At 45.8% G+C, this 18,016-nt stretch overlaps 1 protein-coding gene across 4 annotated transcripts in view; it reads right to left on the bottom strand.

The window, feature by feature from the left end:
* veph1 (ventricular zone expressed PH domain-containing 1) overlaps window positions 1–18,016 on the bottom strand; it is a 76,642-nt gene continuing 58,626 nt past the window's right edge. For all 4 annotated transcript variants that reach the window (XM_048264416.1, XM_048264417.1, XM_048264418.1 and 1 more), the window contains 3 exons: window positions 12,013–12,130; window positions 4,766–4,902; window positions 1–2,682 (listed from right to left, as the gene is read on the bottom strand). In XM_048264416.1, the coding sequence (XP_048120373.1) occupies window positions 2,446–2,682; window positions 4,766–4,902; window positions 12,013–12,130 (492 nt within the window). In that variant the 3' untranslated portion in view covers window positions 1–2,445. The remainder of the gene's footprint in view (window positions 2,683–4,765; window positions 4,903–12,012; window positions 12,131–18,016) is intronic.

Genomic DNA, 18,016 nt, shown 5'->3' with positions numbered 1-18,016 from the left:
TATTTTCAAACATTTTAATTTCAAAGCGCAAACACAGAAAAGTGACGTCTAGGCCTCTGATGATGTTGCCTTTTATTATTTTGGATTCAATGTGCAGACATCATCATAGTGATGCAGGCTCAGAAATAAAAAATAAAAACACATACCACCCTCAATCAGTTCATTAGATAAAGATGATGACTTGATTTCAAGCTTGTTAAGAAACAACAGTCAACGTGAACAACGACACAAGAATGTCTAAATATCTGACTACATATATTTGTAGGTTAATAAAAAACTGTAATTATATTATGTGTATAACCTAAATAAATACTTGTGATAATCAAAATGAAAACATCTGGGAATGTTTCTGTTTACTATGTTTGGTTATAAATGCACTATATTGAAATCTATTTACAGAATATGAATACTTTATATAATTCAATAGAAAAATACAATTCGCCGTGAAAGTTATTCTTTTTTCACAGTGAACAGTTCCGTCATTTAATCTGACAGCACAATAAACTGCTGATGGTACTAATGTATAAGACTAACATTTGTTAATATACCCCCCTAGAGTCCCGTTTACAGTGTACAAACATTCATAAACTTATAGGAAGAAACACATTTGAATGACAGGAGAGAAACGTGATGTGCACATGCGTTCTATGACGCAGACACAGGATAGATATTTACACAGCTGCCTTTCAATGCTTTTGGAATAACCCTCTCTCTCTAACACATACACAAACACACGCAGAAATGCACACAGACACACAAACACACACACACACAGGTTTGGCTCAAATATCTACACATGAAGCGTTGTACTGTTACATTGTCCTTAGAGGAATGCAACACACCCTCAGAGGGCAGCACGGCAGCACTGGACCCAGCACCAGCACAAAGAGGGTCATGGAGTCCTGTCACTCAGTCTCGTCTCACTGTGGGAAAGGTAACACTGACAAGCTGAAGTCAAACGAACAGCTCAGGGCTGTCGGCTGTACAACAACAGCTGGTGTGGTGCTGTCAGCGCTTTTGAACACTGGATAGTGGATCTGGATGGGAGAGGTTCTGTTCTACTGGCAGTGGAACTGGGTCAGACGCAGGGTGTGAGTGGGTGTCAGATGTATATGCAATCCGCCACATAAAGGGTCCTTCTGGATCATGGCGTCAACTTAAACAAAATATACACAGGGAACATGAGCTGCTTACAAAGGTAGGGCCATTCTTGACTCGCTGTTAACGGGACCAGAGCAACATCTGCAAAGTCACATCCAGGTGCCTCTTTGGTCAATGACACAATCTACTGCATTAGACGAGCTTTGCACAAAGACACAAGTGATCAATGTAAAACCCAGAAGGGACCATTTAAGACCCACATGTTTTGGAAAGGATCCTGCTACATACTGATCAAAAGAAAGTCCATAACGCTTATGCTGTATTCAGAAATCTTCCTATACAGCTCACAGACGTCCTTTTGATTCATTATTTCCTTTTACAAGACAAAAAGTGACATGGAAAAAGAACGAAAAGGAAGAATGGCATGAGGGAAAATGTCAGCCTTGAATTGCTTGGCACATTTTTGTTATTGCTAAGATTTGAGCTCCATGGAAATAATCCAGAGAAACAATAAGCAGACATATTGAATAGAGGCATCACAGTTGTCATCTAGGTTATTCACCAGACAGTTAATTTCGTCGCCCATCACAGAGTAAGTCTGACATGGTCTTTTCCTTGGCTGACAAACACAGGGACAATGGGAAGCCTGGGCCAGCAACTCAAGCCTCTGAAATCACGAGAGAGATTCTCTGAAGCCTATACAAGACCATAAAGCAGAGATAAGTGGAACCAATTGCTCCAGAGGTCTAAGGATGAGAGACACTATCCAACAACAACACAGAGCTATGTGAGTGCAATAACATATGTAGCATACTGTGCATACAGCTAAAAATATAGACGTTAATGCCCCTAAATCCACGCATTTGTCCTCAGGACACAGTTCTGTATTGTGTTCGCATCCGATGGCCAAAGAAGGCACTTTTTTCACGCCCATCTCCAGATGAAACCCCATCCCATAATTGTCTCACTGCAGGACACAGCTGATAGCCATGTCATCTGTGACAGATCACTGGGATTAAGATGGTTCCTGTGCTTAGTCATCAAGTCAGTTCAGTTTAGGTTCCAAGGACCATATGTGGCTGGAGAGGAGTCCTGCTGAAAACACTGTGTAATTTCAGGATAAACATAGCACCATTTTTCTATTAGGACCGTCGCTGCAGAGATTTGTTGTGTGTGTGTGTGTGTGTGTGTGTGTGTGTGCGTGTGTGTGTGATAAGGACAGTTTATTCTGAATTGCTGAGGTTGCCTGGAGTCAGTAGATCAGTGTTTCACAGCAGTATTATCCAAGGGGATACGACATTCGGTTATTGAACTGCGTCGCGCGGCAGGTGGACACGGCCGTGGTCATAGGTAGGTGGTGGCCTCTCGGTTCTCGCGCTCCTTGGCCTGGGCCACGGCCACGTTGATGCACTGCAGCCACTCCTCAGCGTGCTTCTCGTCCTGGGCCTTCAGCACGTAGCTCTTGCTGTCGGTGAAGATCTCGAAGGCGCGGGGCAGGCCGCGGTCACGCCGCTTCTTGGCCACCACCTTCACGCTCTGGACTTTGCTCAACTCAATGGTGCTGTCGTCCAGCTCGTCCTTCTAGCGGAGAGAGAGAACACAGGCAGAGAGGGGAACGTCAGTAGAACACTCACAACTCTAGTCTACACAATGACTCTATATAGTCACTGAGTCTACACCTCCCCAACAGAACCACAGACAGACCGTTTCAATTAGGAACTGGCTGCCAACTCATTTGGTGAAAACCCCCTCACAAAAGCTCACTGGTAAGAGCTGTGTCCTTAAAAGGTAATGCATATACTTTGTGCAATATTCTGGAGCCATGGATTTAATCGTAAAGCACATGCCCCACATTACAGGCCTGCGCAAGGAAGGAAATGAGAAAGCCAAAGCCTGTAAGCCCCTGTATTTAATGAGCTGCCCCATAGGGCAATAGATCTGTCTGTCTGTCTGTCTGACTCAGTGATTGACTGAGGGCATGAAATGGCAAGCAGAGAGCTGGAGGAGGAGGAGGTGACCGCAACCATATCTTCCTTTCCATCGGGTTCCGGGGTCAGAGGTTTCCCCCGCACGTCTCTGCTGGCCTGCCTACATCCTCACCTCCCCGGGCAGCCGTGGCGGACGGTCTGCTCCTGGTTAGCACTAGCCGGCCTGGTGTGCCTGCTTGCCACCACACACAGGTTATAGAGCGGAGCAGTGCAGGCTGCGGTGGGAGCTGGGGTTTGGGCTGGAGGTTGGGTGGGGGTATGGGTGGTGGGGGTGGGATTTCAGGGGTCCTGCTGTCTCGGTGACTCCCTTATTCTCTCTTGCTGTTTTGGAACAACACACTTGGGTTTTGTTGACTTGCCAAGAAGCCCTGAAGGTACTTTGGCACGGGACATTGTCTGGTCCCAATTACGAGGAATGCTCGGGAAACAGACAAAGGACTTCACAGGGCCATTGTGGAGTGAGTGTGGCATTCCTGTCCAAAGTGGAGGAAAGTACGAGGGAATCGGCACTTGAAAGACATGGCACCATCAAGGCCACGCTGCCAGTGAAATAAAACAAAACACTGCTAACAAGAGAGTGGCAAACTGTGCACTGATCAACCTGGCAGAGAAACAGTGGGCAGAGATGTTGTAGAACAAAAGAGACAGTCAAACCTGAAGTTTTCTCACAGCTAGGAGAAATCTAGCTTTATTTTGCTACGATGACCTCTTGGGCAAGAAACCTCAAAAACCTCAAATCCCATTTTAGAGAAAGGAATATATTTGTCTTTCAATATTATACTTTTGATGTTTCTTTTTAAAACTGCAAGCATGGAGGACAAAAAAACTATTTGTCCGCTGTCAATAGGCCCCTGCAGAGTGGTTTAATCTCGGGAATGATTATTTCCAAAAATCGTGACCAACATGGTTTCACAACATGTGCTCTGTTCAGGGTAATCAGGGTAACAACCATATCACACATTTCCCAAATAGAACTGACAGTCTCAAAGCACAGAAAAATGAAATAGAAACACAATAGATCTAATTTCATTGTGGCTGGTACTAAATGAATTGTTTTGATCTTAAAGAGCTGAATCTCAATTTATTTGGCAGTTTCAGACCTCACTGGTGAGTAAGTGACCTCAGCAGACGTTTTTGTTAACCCTCAGTGGTTTTCATCAAAGACTATTTTGTACAATAAATATTTTCTCTTTAGGATTCAAGTTAACTCAAACCAATCACAGAATGAAAATCAGCTTCAAACATGAACCATAAAGTGGGCATGCGTTTGATAAAAATGGGCGTACTGTACAGGCTCCAGTTTTAGTTTGTTCCTTTTTTTTCAGTTGCTTGAGTATTGATTTCCACTTGAACTTATTCAGAAAAATGACTCATGATGTTTCAGCGACCTTGAGTGTCTCCCATGGCTCCATACTGGGTCCAACATCATTACGCTCGGTCCAAATTAATCTCCTACGGGGAAGTCGTGCCTTATCAAAAGATGAGGTTTCCGCTGTTACGCTCACTATTTCATCATGATCCAATTAAGACCAGTGTGCACAATGTAAAAACTAACAAATACAGACAAGGGTGGTTCAGGGCTGGGGTGAAGGGTGAGGATGGAATGGGAGTATGCAAAGACAGAATGGGGCAACATCAGATGATCTTTTGAAGTCTCTCAGAGGGGGGATACCTACTGATTTGCCTTTCCGGAAGAGCAGCTGGTTACCGGCCAGGGTGAAGTAGCGAGTTTTCCAGCGTTTGATAAACTTCCAGCGCACCTGTTTCTCCTTCAGCTTGCCTTCAATAAGTGGCTGGCCATCTTGGTTCACCACTGAGAAAGACAAAGATACCAAATGGTCAGTGTTTAGTCATATACTGTATGAATCATTCAAAACTGTACATACTGTAGGTACTTCATTACTCTTCTCAAACTCACACACATGTTCAAAACAAACACCCTACAGAGTATGTTGTGCATCTGCCCACTCCACCTATTTGACTGGGGGCAGTCGTGGCCTACTGGTTAGGGCTTCGGGCTTGTAACCGGAGGGTTGCCGGTTCGATCCCCGGCCAGTAGGAATGGCTGAAGTGCCCTTGAGCAAGGCACCTAACCCCTCGCTGCTTCCCGAGCGCCGCTGTAACAAGGCAGCTCACTGCTCCGGGTTAGTGTGTGCTTCACCTCACTATGTGCTCTTCACTAATTCACAGTTGGGATAAATGCAGAGACCAAATTCCTTGTATACGCAAGTATACTTGGCCGAGAAACCTGATTTACATTTACATTTGCATTTAGTAAGAGAAAAACACAACTGAGTTAGCTCACTTGGGCAAATCACTGTCCCCTGACCCCAAACAACAACTGGAACAACATTCCCTGCAGTCATCAGTCTGCTCTCGTCTGAATATGAACAGGACCCTGTGTTCCTCTGTAACTCACCCCCTCGGAGGATGAGTGGGTTCAAAGACACAGCGAGAGGAGTGAAGAGAGGTGGGGGCACGGGTGGGTGGGGGGTCACATCACAACACATCACATTGCTGTTCTGATTGAGAGAATAACACAATGGGGTCTCTGCCCCCCCCCACCCCCACCTCTCCGCACAGCTTGGGTTCCACGCTGCTCTGGACCACAGACAGTGCCAGTTAAACAGGAAGCGAGGTCCAAGGCCGACCGGGACGACACAAAGTGACCCATTGTCTCTTCGCCCGCGCGGGGTCCCATGAGTAAAGCAGAAACGTATCGACGGCCCCTTTGATGGCACCATGATAGATGAAGTGAGAGAGCTTGCTGGTGATTACCGAAGCGCTCTGCTTCGGAATGGCTCCCCGGAGGTTTCCGGAACAGAACACTCAGCGGGAGACTGTGCCACAAGCTGCCGGGCTCTGAGTGGCACTGACCCAGCACTGAGGGGAGCAGGTCAGAGGGAAACATCACACCTACAGTACACATTAAAGAGCTCCAGACAAGAGCACCAGCACAACAGACAGGCTGTGCAGAAACGTGAACCATCAATATGGTTTAGAGATATCTACAGCTTCTTGGGAAACGCTTTCATACCTGAGGAACATTTATTTGCATATTGGCTCTTCATGTTAGTGTTATAGCTATGTATGAGTGTGTACATTAGAACTACACGACGTGTACGCAGCACATTACAGATGCTCAAGTCCTTCCTTCAGAGGTCTGTTCTTCAGCATGTGCAGGTGTCTACATGACCACAGTGTCTCTCATGCAGAACTGTCTGGGTGCATTTGTTCTTCATTGTGTGTTCTTTCAAACACAACACTATTAATGTGCTTTTGATGGCTTACTTAACACTGCTGGTCCATATTAGCTTCTTCACTGTGTTGTGTGTGTGTGTGTGTGTGTGTGTGTGTGTGTGTGTGTGTGTGTGTGTGTGTGTGTGTGTGTGTGTGTGTGTGTGGTTGCTCACTGCCCTGGGGTAGGTCTGAGTGAAAAGTATGGCCGGTATGGGCCTGATGCAGTGCCCTACTTGTGCTAGCAGCCTCCAGGTGGGCTGGTGGTCCCAGCACCACAGAGCGTTCCCTTACTCAGCTCGAGAGAAATGAAAACATGGCACGGACTGCTTTCTCTTGACTTGTCACTGGTCCAAAAAACAAGCTTCAGGCCTCAAATCAAATGGGAAGCAGGCACATGTGTTTCTGCATGGGGTTGATGGCGCAGGGCTAGCTAGTTATAACTCAGTGCACATTTCCAGTGGGAATTGGGAGGCTGCTGGTGGTGAGGTGAGGAGGGGGTGACTTGTCAGACCCTTACATATGTTACACAAACTAATGTGTAGTTCTAAAACATGATTCTGCTGAGGCAGGCATGTTTTCTCTAGTGATTGATGGAGGTAGTGACCCCTAAGGGCTTTATCCAGTATGTCTGACCTGCTACCCTACCCTATGTCATATTTAATGCAGAGACTATGAGGAACACAACAGAAAAAAAAAAAAAATATATATATATATATATATTACCTGCTATTACATATACTATGAGCACATCACTTCCTATTTTAAATATATTTAGTGTTATTACAAAACAGTTTTCAATTCGTTCTCCAATGGATTGAAATGTTGAACAGAGGGGTTCCGCATATTTGCTGAGTAAAAGCATAATTCAGGAGATGGACATTTGATGGACCCTCTTGATTCCCTGAGCAATACAGGGATATAAAAAAGCCTCCAGGCTTAAGGATAACTTTTAATCCTTATCTGGGAATTACAGTTATTTTAAGTCTTACTGTAAAATGTACAGATTCAACATGATATGCCATAAATACCACCATGGTGATGGCACACTCAAGCAAAGTATTGTAAACATTTAACAATTGCACGCACAGCGCTGGTCAAACTACCACTGTGAGGACCTCACGCACAGCGCTGGTCAAACTACCACTGAGGACCGGGAACTGCAGGGGATACTCATGTGCTTCTACGTACACTGTCACTGTATCTGAGTTCTGTCAAAAAATATTCAAAGAGGAATTCTTGCCAGATTGTTTTGTTCAACTCAAATGGGTGTTAACATAACAGTCATGGAAGGGAGATCCATTATGTGCTAAGGTGGGAAAGTTGTCCTGACACCAAACTCTACAGTAAAAAAAACAGATGTATCAGTGGACCGTTACTAGACCAATGGACTGTTTCTGATCCAGTCACAACATCATTGACTATCGCATAAAAAACATCACATATCAACCATTCTAAATCATTAGTGATCCTTTTCCTGGAAGGTCTACACATCCTTCAGCAATGTTCATCCAAGTCTTGTGTTTCTGAGTGCTGTGTCAACCTTACAAAAGCATAATTCTAAACAAATGCTATATTCCTGCATCTTGGTATATAGCCATCATTTGGATGTGTGAGAGAAAAGTTTTAGAAACACTTGAGTGAAGACAGTGTTTTTACTTAGTGTGTGTGTGTGTGTGTGTGTGTTAGTGTGTGTTTTGGTTGAGTGGGGTGGGGAGGGGTGCAGTTGGGCAGTTGAGCTCCAGAGGATTGGCAATGTGGATGTGTGTTGGCTGATCTGAACAGGGTTAAGATGCAGTGTGTCAAAGTGGATTTGGATTCTTGGCGTGCACAATCAAAAGTAGTGTGGATCGCTGCTTATACCTATTTTATTTTCCATTCAGTTATTTTTTGCTTTTGTTTTTTAGTTTTAGCTTAAGTTTGTCTTTCATTTGTCTACAGACACAAAAAACCTGGGAAAAGGTCCCTGCTTAAAAACCATGGCATACAAATATACACACTGAAACAAACCACTATATTAGGACTTCTGTCATGGTCAGTCGCTGCCAAGCTCAGCGAGTAGTGTCCAAGGCCTACTTTCTATGCCCAGGCCTGATTCTGAGTAAAAACATTACACAAACTCCATTAAATACACAAAGCACTCTGCCATGCCCAGGCTGGGGGTCCTAGTCCACACACCAAACAGAGACCAGAAATGTTGAAATCATTTCTCAAAAGAATGAAACACGTACACACATACACACACGCACATGCACAAACACAAACAAACACAAACAGACCCACAGGGTCTAACGAGCGACTTCTGTTGTGGTAGCCTTCACTGGCCCCTCATTCACACCTTGGCCGCTGGTTCGTGTTCTCAGCGTAACTTAATTTCCGGTGTCTATTAAAGTTTGTCCGGCCACTCGCCTTCTATTGTTTGTTCTCCCCCTCCATTTTCCAGGGACAAGTTTTGCTCATGAAGTCGAAACACTTAACTCAAGGCGGTATGCGGTCATTGTTCATTAAACCGTGCATAAAATGACTCAATGCTCATGTTCGGCTCTTGGAGAGTTTTCGTATGTAATGGAGAAATTAGCTTTGGTCCTCTCATAGTTCCACTGAGGAGATCTGTAAAATGCACAAGCCCCTGTTCTCAACCAGACAACGAGGACGCGAACGACAGGCCGAGCTTTGCACGTTGCCTGGGTTCTATTAGAAAAGCAATTTCACGGGGATATTCGCCGTGATCCCTGCCTTTGAAATGACCCTCCAGACTGAAATGGGAGAGGGGAGCGGGACATCTCCCTGTCAGCCTTATCAGCAGCATCTCCTCACACCAAATGCACACTGCTGATGGACACACAGCTGCACTGAACGAGGCGCTCCGACGCGAGGAGACACTTAATCCACTGGCGGAGTACAGCAGGGTCGGCGCTCTCCTCCTGGGCTCTGTCACTCTCTCTGTCTGATGGACCGCACCGGACGAGCACACACACACACACACACACACACACTAACACACATACACACACATACACATGATTGAGAGCTATTGCTTTAGCAAAACAGACTCACTGTTCCCCAACACAAGTTCAGTAAATATTCTTCCTCAGTGATTTATGTCTAGTGCACACCTACAAAATCTTACACAAATATTTGGTTCTCGATACAATATTTATAATGGGTTCAAGAGTCTATAGTGATACTTAGTGCAGTAATTACTATCATCAAGTGTTCTTTACCCTGGTGCTCTGCCAGTTCATTTGTGAAAATCAGCTGTGCTTCGCCGAGCCAAAAGATTGACAGAGATTTTGGAGATAAGAACCAGTGAGCTGATAAGAAAATAATGAGTGCCCCTTTCACAAGACCCCCTTGTAGCCGAGGTGCCCACCCCCCAGCACGGGCTGTGATCGACTGCAGCTAATTACATCTCCAAATATAGGGCTTGTCTCAGAGGACGGAGCTGTGCTGTGCCCCTGCGCCTATAGCATACACCACTCAAAGCCAAATAAACCCCCGTCTGGGCCTGAGAAACTGGAGAGCACTAACTCCTGAGAGGAAAGACTGAGAGTAAACCATGGAGGGCATGGGTGGTTGAGAGGTCATCCGATCTAAACAATTTGTTGCCAGTTCTTTTATTTGAGCCTGTGTGTGTGTCTGTCTGTGTGTGTCTGTGTGTGTGTGTGTACACACTGTCTTCCATAAGTATGTGTGCGCACCAGCTACAGAATGCTAGTGAATTAGCTATGTCCACACCTAAATTCTAACTCAAGCCTCAATTTGAAAGGAAAATGAAAATCATGCACATTGACACCAGAGCTCTCAGGTTTCACTTCTACGTGCCCTTTACTGTAACAAAAACCTGTGCGCACAATGGGGTCAAAAAGTTACTGCCGTGTCCTGTGTTGTACTGAGTCCTCTCCAGCTACTGGGACCTGACAAAATCCAGACCCACAGCTGTTTGGTGAAGCCTGCAGACTTATCTAGAACACTCGGCAGGCCAGCTTTCCTCACTGCTTACCTTAACTTAATCATTACACTTTCAGCACAACGGCAGCATGGCAAACACACACAGCAGATGGTGGCCCAACACACACTATGGTGCCTGTGTGTGCTTATCATGTGAAGAAACACATCAGGGGTGAGGACACCCTGGGAAGAGCCCTGGGTGTACCGAGGAGCACATCAGACATCACACACCGAGAACAAGCCAACACATCCAGCAGCAGAACATTTGACTCTGACTAACCTATAAGAACCTGATGAGGTAAACGTAAAGTAAACATCTGAAACTTAGCGTACTGGAAGCTGTTTGGAGCAGCACTCACCTCTCGGTTCCTACCGTAAGGCAGGACGTCAGACAGACAATAGTCTGAGTAATCTTCAGTTATCTGATGGAGGGAGGACGTTATTAGCGGTTTGGCACAGGATAGGAGATGCAACTGACCTCAGCACAGTGAGAGGCGCAGTTTTCGAGACACAAAATGAAGTCTGGACTCCAGACTCACACCAAGGAAATTTTGTCGTCAAACTCATAATTTGAGTCCCGTAAATGAGAAGAACAGACTCGAAAGAAAGAAAAACAGATTTCTGAGTAATCTGATTTCACTGCATTGGATGTTGGTAAACAACTTGCGCCTGGGGGCTCAAACAAAAGGCCCTTCTGTGAGGGATCTGATGCCGTTCCGCAGCAAAGCCACCAGGAGCAACATCTGCGTTCTCAAGGAGACTGTGAACCAAAACAGATGCAATTAAGGAACAAATAGGGCTCAGTGTGGAGGAACACACACACAGCGCAGAGTTCCACAACAGTTTTACACACTTAATGCACAGACACAGAGACTTTCCAATCAGTCTGGAGAATCAGTGATCAGTGGAGGAATCTGCAGCATCTGGTACCCTGATGCACACACACACACACACACACACACACACACACACACACACACAAACGCTATTATGACTCAAACTTATCCTTTACCATGTGATCTTTGCTCACAGGTCAAATCCGACAGAGATCCCTTTGAACTCTCCATGATTATAATGGAGGCCCTTTGATGCATATGAATGATTAAGATGAATGCTCTCTAGCACTCTCATCCACTGTGTGCGTCTGCCAGAGTGTGTCTCCAGGGCACAATCCAAATGTAGTACTATGGGACCACAGGCCTCATCGAGATGGATGTCTAAGACACTGGATGACCCTCTACCCTCAGCATTTAGAGATCAGATAGTGCTGTTATCTTTCATAACACACTGGCAGGTCGACAGAACCCATATTTGCTTTGAAGGCAGTGAAGACCTTGAGGGAAATGAATCATTTTACTGAATAATGTTAAACTGGGCATGAAATGGTCTTTGGTCTCCTTGAAAGTCCTCTCTAAATGAACAAATTTGAGTCACTTTCACATTTCTCAACTTTGGACACGACAAATTTCAAAAGGCTTCAAACAAAATGACACATGTGGATTAGTCACATGCGCTGTTTCAGTTCTCAGTGCTGTTTCAGAATCATGTTTTGCTTGTTAGTTCCTCATAGAGAAAATGAATGCTTGCAAATGTTTACAGAGGGGAACAAAGAGAGCCAAAAAACTATGACAGACCCCCATGTTGGTGACAGACCCGTAGCAGAAGATTCTAAAGGGTCTAAGGGGTCTAAAGCGCTAGTGTTTTTCTCCTCTTCTCCAGTGTGTTGTGTGTTTACCTGTGGCCTTCTCTGGGTTGTTGCACATGAAGCAAAGCCAGCTGCCATCCTCCTCACTGTAACCAAACAGGTCAAAGAAGCGAACGTCCTCTAAGTGGATCTGCAGACTGTCCAGGTCCTGTCAGCCAGTAAAGAGAGTAAGCGCGACAGAAATGGACAGCAAGAAATTGAGACAGTGAGAGAGAGAGAGAGAGAGAGAGACACACAAAACACATAGGGAATGATGTCAGAGTCCCATTGTGGATCATATTCTGATCATTTGGATCTCCTGATGCTGAGGCTGGATCTTCAGGAGGCATGAACACTGCCCAAGCCCTGACGGTTTGGGAGTAGGTGCACGCATGCATGATCTCTGGGTCATTCTCTTTCCCTCTGCTGGCGTGCGTAGTTGAGGCCCATCTCTGGGTCACTCTCTCTTCCTCCGCTGGGATAGCAGCCCAGCTCAGTGTGTGGAGGTGAGGGGAGTGGAGGAGGAGGAGGAGGAGGAGGAGGAGCTCCCTCTTAGCCCCCTTATTGTGGGAGCAGTACATCTGTCTTCCCTCTGAACTGGACGCATTTAGTGAAACTATCTGGGCCTCTCCCAGAGGTGCGCCTCAGTGACAGACTACTGAGAGATGTGATCTGTGCTCTGTGAGGCATGAAGCACTAGCTTTATGTATGAGATGCAGGAAAGGCTTGACAGCACTTTAGGCCCACTGGAGGCTTGGTGCCAAAAGTTAATGATGAAGACCTGGGCTGAAAATAAGGAAATCAACATCCATATAAATATTGCTCAATGGGGTTTCTGATCGAGTGTCGTTTCTCCTTTGCTCGGTTTATATCTCTCTGCCATGTGAGCGTAAATGGTGCAATAATGCCCCCAGCGCTGTGTGTGTTTATTTCTCCTCTTTGTGACTCTGACAGGCTTAGTGTGTTTTTCTTGCTCATGTCTTTCCCCACACACTGTTACATACTGAAGATAAATGAGGATAAGGAGAAATGTCAGCCGCACTTTCTCTAGCACAAAGCATTTTCTAAGAAATGTACAGTCTTGTTTATTAGGTCGAACCAATGGGAGTGAGTGACGGCTGCGGCATGGAGAGCATGTTGATGGGACTCATTTGGCTGTGACACACCATGACACAATACAGTACATGGGATTTCAGGATGCTGGGAAGAGCCAATTACAGGAAACTTAACGAGAAACATCTGCAAACATCTGTGTACATTGAGTATATGAGTGTGTGTACTAGGTTGTGTGTGTGTGTGTGTGTGTGTGTGTGTCCATGTTTAGATTAGTGAGTGACGGAGTGAAGTCTCAAGTGTGTGGTTCAGGCATTGGCAAAAAAGTACAGTGCTTGAACAGTTTAGGGTTCCCCAACCAGCCACTTTCTTTTTACTGATTTCAAAAAACATGGGGTGGGGGGCCCAACCAGTTTTACTGAGAAATTGGGAAATTCCTGATAAGAGATTTTACAGTGAAACAGAATGTTAGTGAGCCCTAAACATGGTTAAGGTTGTATTACAGATACAGTATAAGGAACGTTTCTGACATTTTACAGAAATACAAATATACATGAAAACAATCTGGTAATTCAACCCCTATTGACATCACCACTTAAGTCATCCATACAAGGCATATTGCAAATACCTATCACAGCTAACTTAGAAAAATAAAAGCCCTAATAGCTATAGCATAGTATGTACCGGTACAGTGATGAGGCATTTGTGTAGCTCTAGCTTATATAGCTACAGTAGATGTCCCCAGGTACCTTCATCATGAGACAATAAACAATGTTAACAATGTTCAGGATTTACTACTGTCTCTGATTTTTGACTATTAACTGAGATAAAAAGACAAAAAACAAAGCTCACTTTTCTTACTACTCCTACAACCTCCCTGCTTTGAATGTGATGATGTCTTAATCTCCATCTGGTGCTATGGTCACAACATGCCTGTCTACAGAGTCAACTACATCAAATGAACCTTACTTAATGAATGCTGTGCTCAGGGGAAATTGTTAGAGAGTTACTGTAGCTGAAGTTCACCTTTAAACAAACGTAGGTGTGAGAGAGGAAACGTGTGGAGGGTCAGATAAGGAGACTGCAACTAGACTCACTACACATACTGTATATTTCCTGAAATAAAGCTTCCAAGTAAGGTTTCCAAAACCATGTCTCCAAACATTCAAAGGTGTCATTTTAATTGCTCTTTCTACTGTAACAATCTCCTCTCGGCCGTCTTGTCAGGCTCAGTTCTGTTTCAAATTAAACATTTTAAGCGTGTCGAGCTCAAAATTTCACCTTTTTTTTTTACTTGTGCCGTCAATGAGACTACTGGGATTCGTCTAAGGCTTCGCATTCTTGTAGAAAGTTATTTTTTCCTCTTACAAAAGAGAGCAAATGTACACAACACACAATATAGTGTACCCACATGACGCAATAGCACTACAGTCTTCATTTCCCAGAGGCAGAAAAAGAGAAACAGAGTAAATGTCTGTGTGTGTGTGTGTGTGTGTGTGTGTGTGTGAGAGAGAGAGAGAGAGAGGGGGGGGATAGAGAGAGAAAGAGAGAGGGAGAGAAAGAGAAACACTGCTTGAATCTGTTGTAGAATAAATCTGTGGGAATGATGCCTGCCCATGTGCGGCCCTCCTCTCCAGCACATTCCTTGAACTGCGTTCAACTTTGCACGAGACAAATGGACTGGAAATCGCTCAGTGGGGGATGTTTACAGTTTCACTCTTAAGAGAGCTATATTTACAGCACGCTGTTTGTGTGCATCCATAACTTAATGTGCATGTGTGTGTTTGAAAAGCACATGAACTTGTGTTTATGTGTGTATGGGTCTTCATAAACATGTGTTTGGATTAACAGTACACGTGCATTAGCTTGCTTTATTTCTGTGTATGTGTATGTGCATGTGTGTGTGTGTGTGTGTGTGTGTGTGTGTGTGTGTGTGTGTGTGTGTGTGTTTGTGTGTGTGTGTATTATGTACTGTATGTGTATGTGTAGATCTGGTTGTATAAAGAGATGCGTCATTCAAAAATGCACCAGGATAACACTGAGAATGTGACATAGGGTAACCACAGGAAGTGTGTTGGATCGGATGGATTGGATGTGTGTACGTGTGTGTATGTGTGTGTGTGTGTATGTGCGTATGTGTGTATGTGTGTGTGTGTGTGTGTGTGTGTGCGTTTGTCTATGCAGTAGGACTGAGAGAATGGGTTGTTAGCTGGCCACCATTGACTCACTCCACACACACACACACACACACACACACACACACATGGCAGAGCTGGCAGCTCCAGGAAGTGGCTTCATCAGTCCCGATGTCTCTTCTGCTATGTCTGGGCAGCAGAGGCCTCTCTCTCACTCTCCCCTCCACATCCAAATCATTGGGCAATCGCTGCTGGCCGAGTGCTGGGGGATTGGGCAATGGGCACAAACAATGCTCTCCTCAGATACGTGATGGGGAAACACGTCAACAGCATTAAGAGCCCAAGCACAGAAACCCACAATAATGTCCAGTGGTGTGCTGGACTCTCACGCGACACACAGAGAGGCCTGCTGGAGCAGGCCACAGGGCCACTCAGTTCTGGGAACAGAGTCGTGGGACCAGGATTTATGACAGTCTCCTGCTGTGGTCAGGGAAAGGACGTCAGGGACCAGAGAGGCAGCAGATCCAACACAAATCATGACAAGGGACTTGTGTAAAATAGATGGATCCCAAATAGATCTGTTTTACCTGTTGTGTATCTACTGAAACACACACACACACACACACACACACACACACACACACACAAACACATACACACAAACACACACGCACACCTATGGCTAAAGCCAGTAGAGTATGTTAGGGAGGACAGTGCTAAGAAGACTCTGTGGTCTCACATGCTTCTGTGCACTTCTCTAGTGCCCTGCCGGAATGATTAGTTACTGCCAAAGTCACATATCTCTAATGCCTTCAAGATGGCTGGGGAATGCAGATTCCACTAAGACCTCCTGTAAGGCGCTCTGTTCTCAGGAGTCCTGGTGAGGATGAAGAAGGGAAAAAGCTAATGATTGGGAGTTCTATTAGAGCCTCACCACAGCACTAAAGTTCCACTTCCAGGTGGAAATAATTCCAGCCTCTCTCACTCTCACTCTCCCCTGCCTCTTCCAACACACACTCCCAGTGCACCCTGTAAATGCTGAGTGCGTGTGTGTGTGTGTTTGTGCATGCGTGTGTGTGTGTGTGTGTGTGTGTGTGTGTTGGATGTATAAGAGAGTGTAGATTTTACTGACCCTCTCTCTTCCACTCAGCATACAGAACCCATCCAGAACACTCTGTGGGTTCTGTTCTGTTCTGTTCTGTCCCCCCTCCCCTCCCCTGGCCTCCCCTCTGCTCTCCTCTCCCTATGAGGGGGTCGTGTGAGTAATTTAAGAGCTCGGCTACCGAGGGCACCCAGCAGACAGTGCCGTCTGCGCCAAGCGCCGTGCTTATAAAGCAGCCGCCGTCCCTCTCCAACGCATTACAGGTGAAACTCGAGAAGGAGCCGAAATTTAAAGGCACAAGAAAAGGACACATTTGGTTTAGGGTAACTGGACACTGCCAAGCCCCCTAACCCCCCCCCCCCCCCCCGTGTCCCGCTCATATTCCCACTGGCCTGTAATATTCGTCCTGTGCAGAGGTGGTGCCCTTTGATGGGAGCAAATCAGCAGGGAGATGACCAGTGGAGCAGTGACGCATCGGTCCAGTTTGGCTGATTCTCCTGCTTACCTACAACCACCTGTTTCTCATTCACAACTACTGACCACAGAGAGAAAGCCCAGCTCACAGAGGGACACAGAGGAGGAGGTCTGTGTGTGTGTGTATGTGTGTGTGTGTGTGTGTGTGTGTGTGTGTGTGTGTGTGTGTGTGTGTGTTAGGGGAGAAGAAAAAAAAAATAAAGAGAGACCTAAAGAACAAGATAAGAAAGAGTGAAATGAAAGACAGAAAGTGATAGACAATGACAATGAGTTGCATGGACCGATTGGATCAGAGAAGCAATGGCAGAGAGACAGAAACAACATGGCAGACTTAGTGACAGAACAGGAGACCCAAAATGAGCAGAGAAACAGACTGAGTGCAAGGAGAGAGCAGGAGAAGCTGCCAAAGGACGGAGAGTATAATCTGAAGAGATAAAGTGATGATGTGCATCTGCCAGAGTCCCGATCGCCTGGACCGAGGCCAGCTGCTGCTGGATGCAGATATGAGGGGATGAGTTTGGTGCAGAGGTGGCCGGTCTGATCTGGGGTCAGCCGTGATGAGGTCAATCTGCTCCAGATGTGGGGAGAAAACACTGGGGGCCTGGCAGAGCCTTCACAGGCCAGACAGACAGCAAGATAAATCAAGAGTTGTGAGCCCTGCAATGATGCTTCAGCAGAGAGGCCTCTTTAAGGATGTGTTTATGAGTTTTTGAGTGTGTCCAAGGGTTTACAATGTATGCGTGTGTGTGTGTGTGTGTGTGTGTGTATGTGTGTCCATGTGTCTGTATGGGTGTCTATGTGCTGGTACACAATATAAGTTTGTGTGTGAATGTGTATGTGTGTGTGTGTGTGTGTGTGTGTGTGTGTGTACATGCGGCCACATGTTTGTGTAAGCACCCTGTATACTTTCCATATGGCTTCCACACTCGTCTATGGCATGGCGTTCATGTGGGATGACGGATTGCCCCTCTGTAAGAGCAAGACCTACTAGTGCACATCTGTATTTTAGTTGCACCTCTAATGGTTTCCGAGTGGCCGCTCGACATGTCCACTGACGACAGTGATGCCCGACGGTGGATGCCGGTGCTTACGCCATGCTCGCATAAAGAGATGGCCAGGGCTGTGGCGTCTTTGAAGCTCTGAGTGGTTTTACACCCATATATCAAACTCTAATGGGCTTAATGACTGCAATGGAGGGGTTTGTATAAGGTGACCAGGTTAACCTCAACTAGAGAGAGAGGGAAAGAGGGAGAGAGAGAGAGAGAGAGAGAGAGGGGAGGGTGGGCATGCA

Source organism: Alosa alosa, chromosome 15 (genome assembly GCF_017589495.1).
Source record: "Alosa alosa isolate M-15738 ecotype Scorff River chromosome 15, AALO_Geno_1.1, whole genome shotgun sequence".
NCBI lineage: Eukaryota > Metazoa > Chordata > Actinopteri > Clupeiformes > Clupeidae > Alosa > Alosa alosa.
The sequence above is the reverse complement of the archived record's forward strand: the minus strand, read 5'-3'. Positions and strand labels throughout refer to the sequence as shown.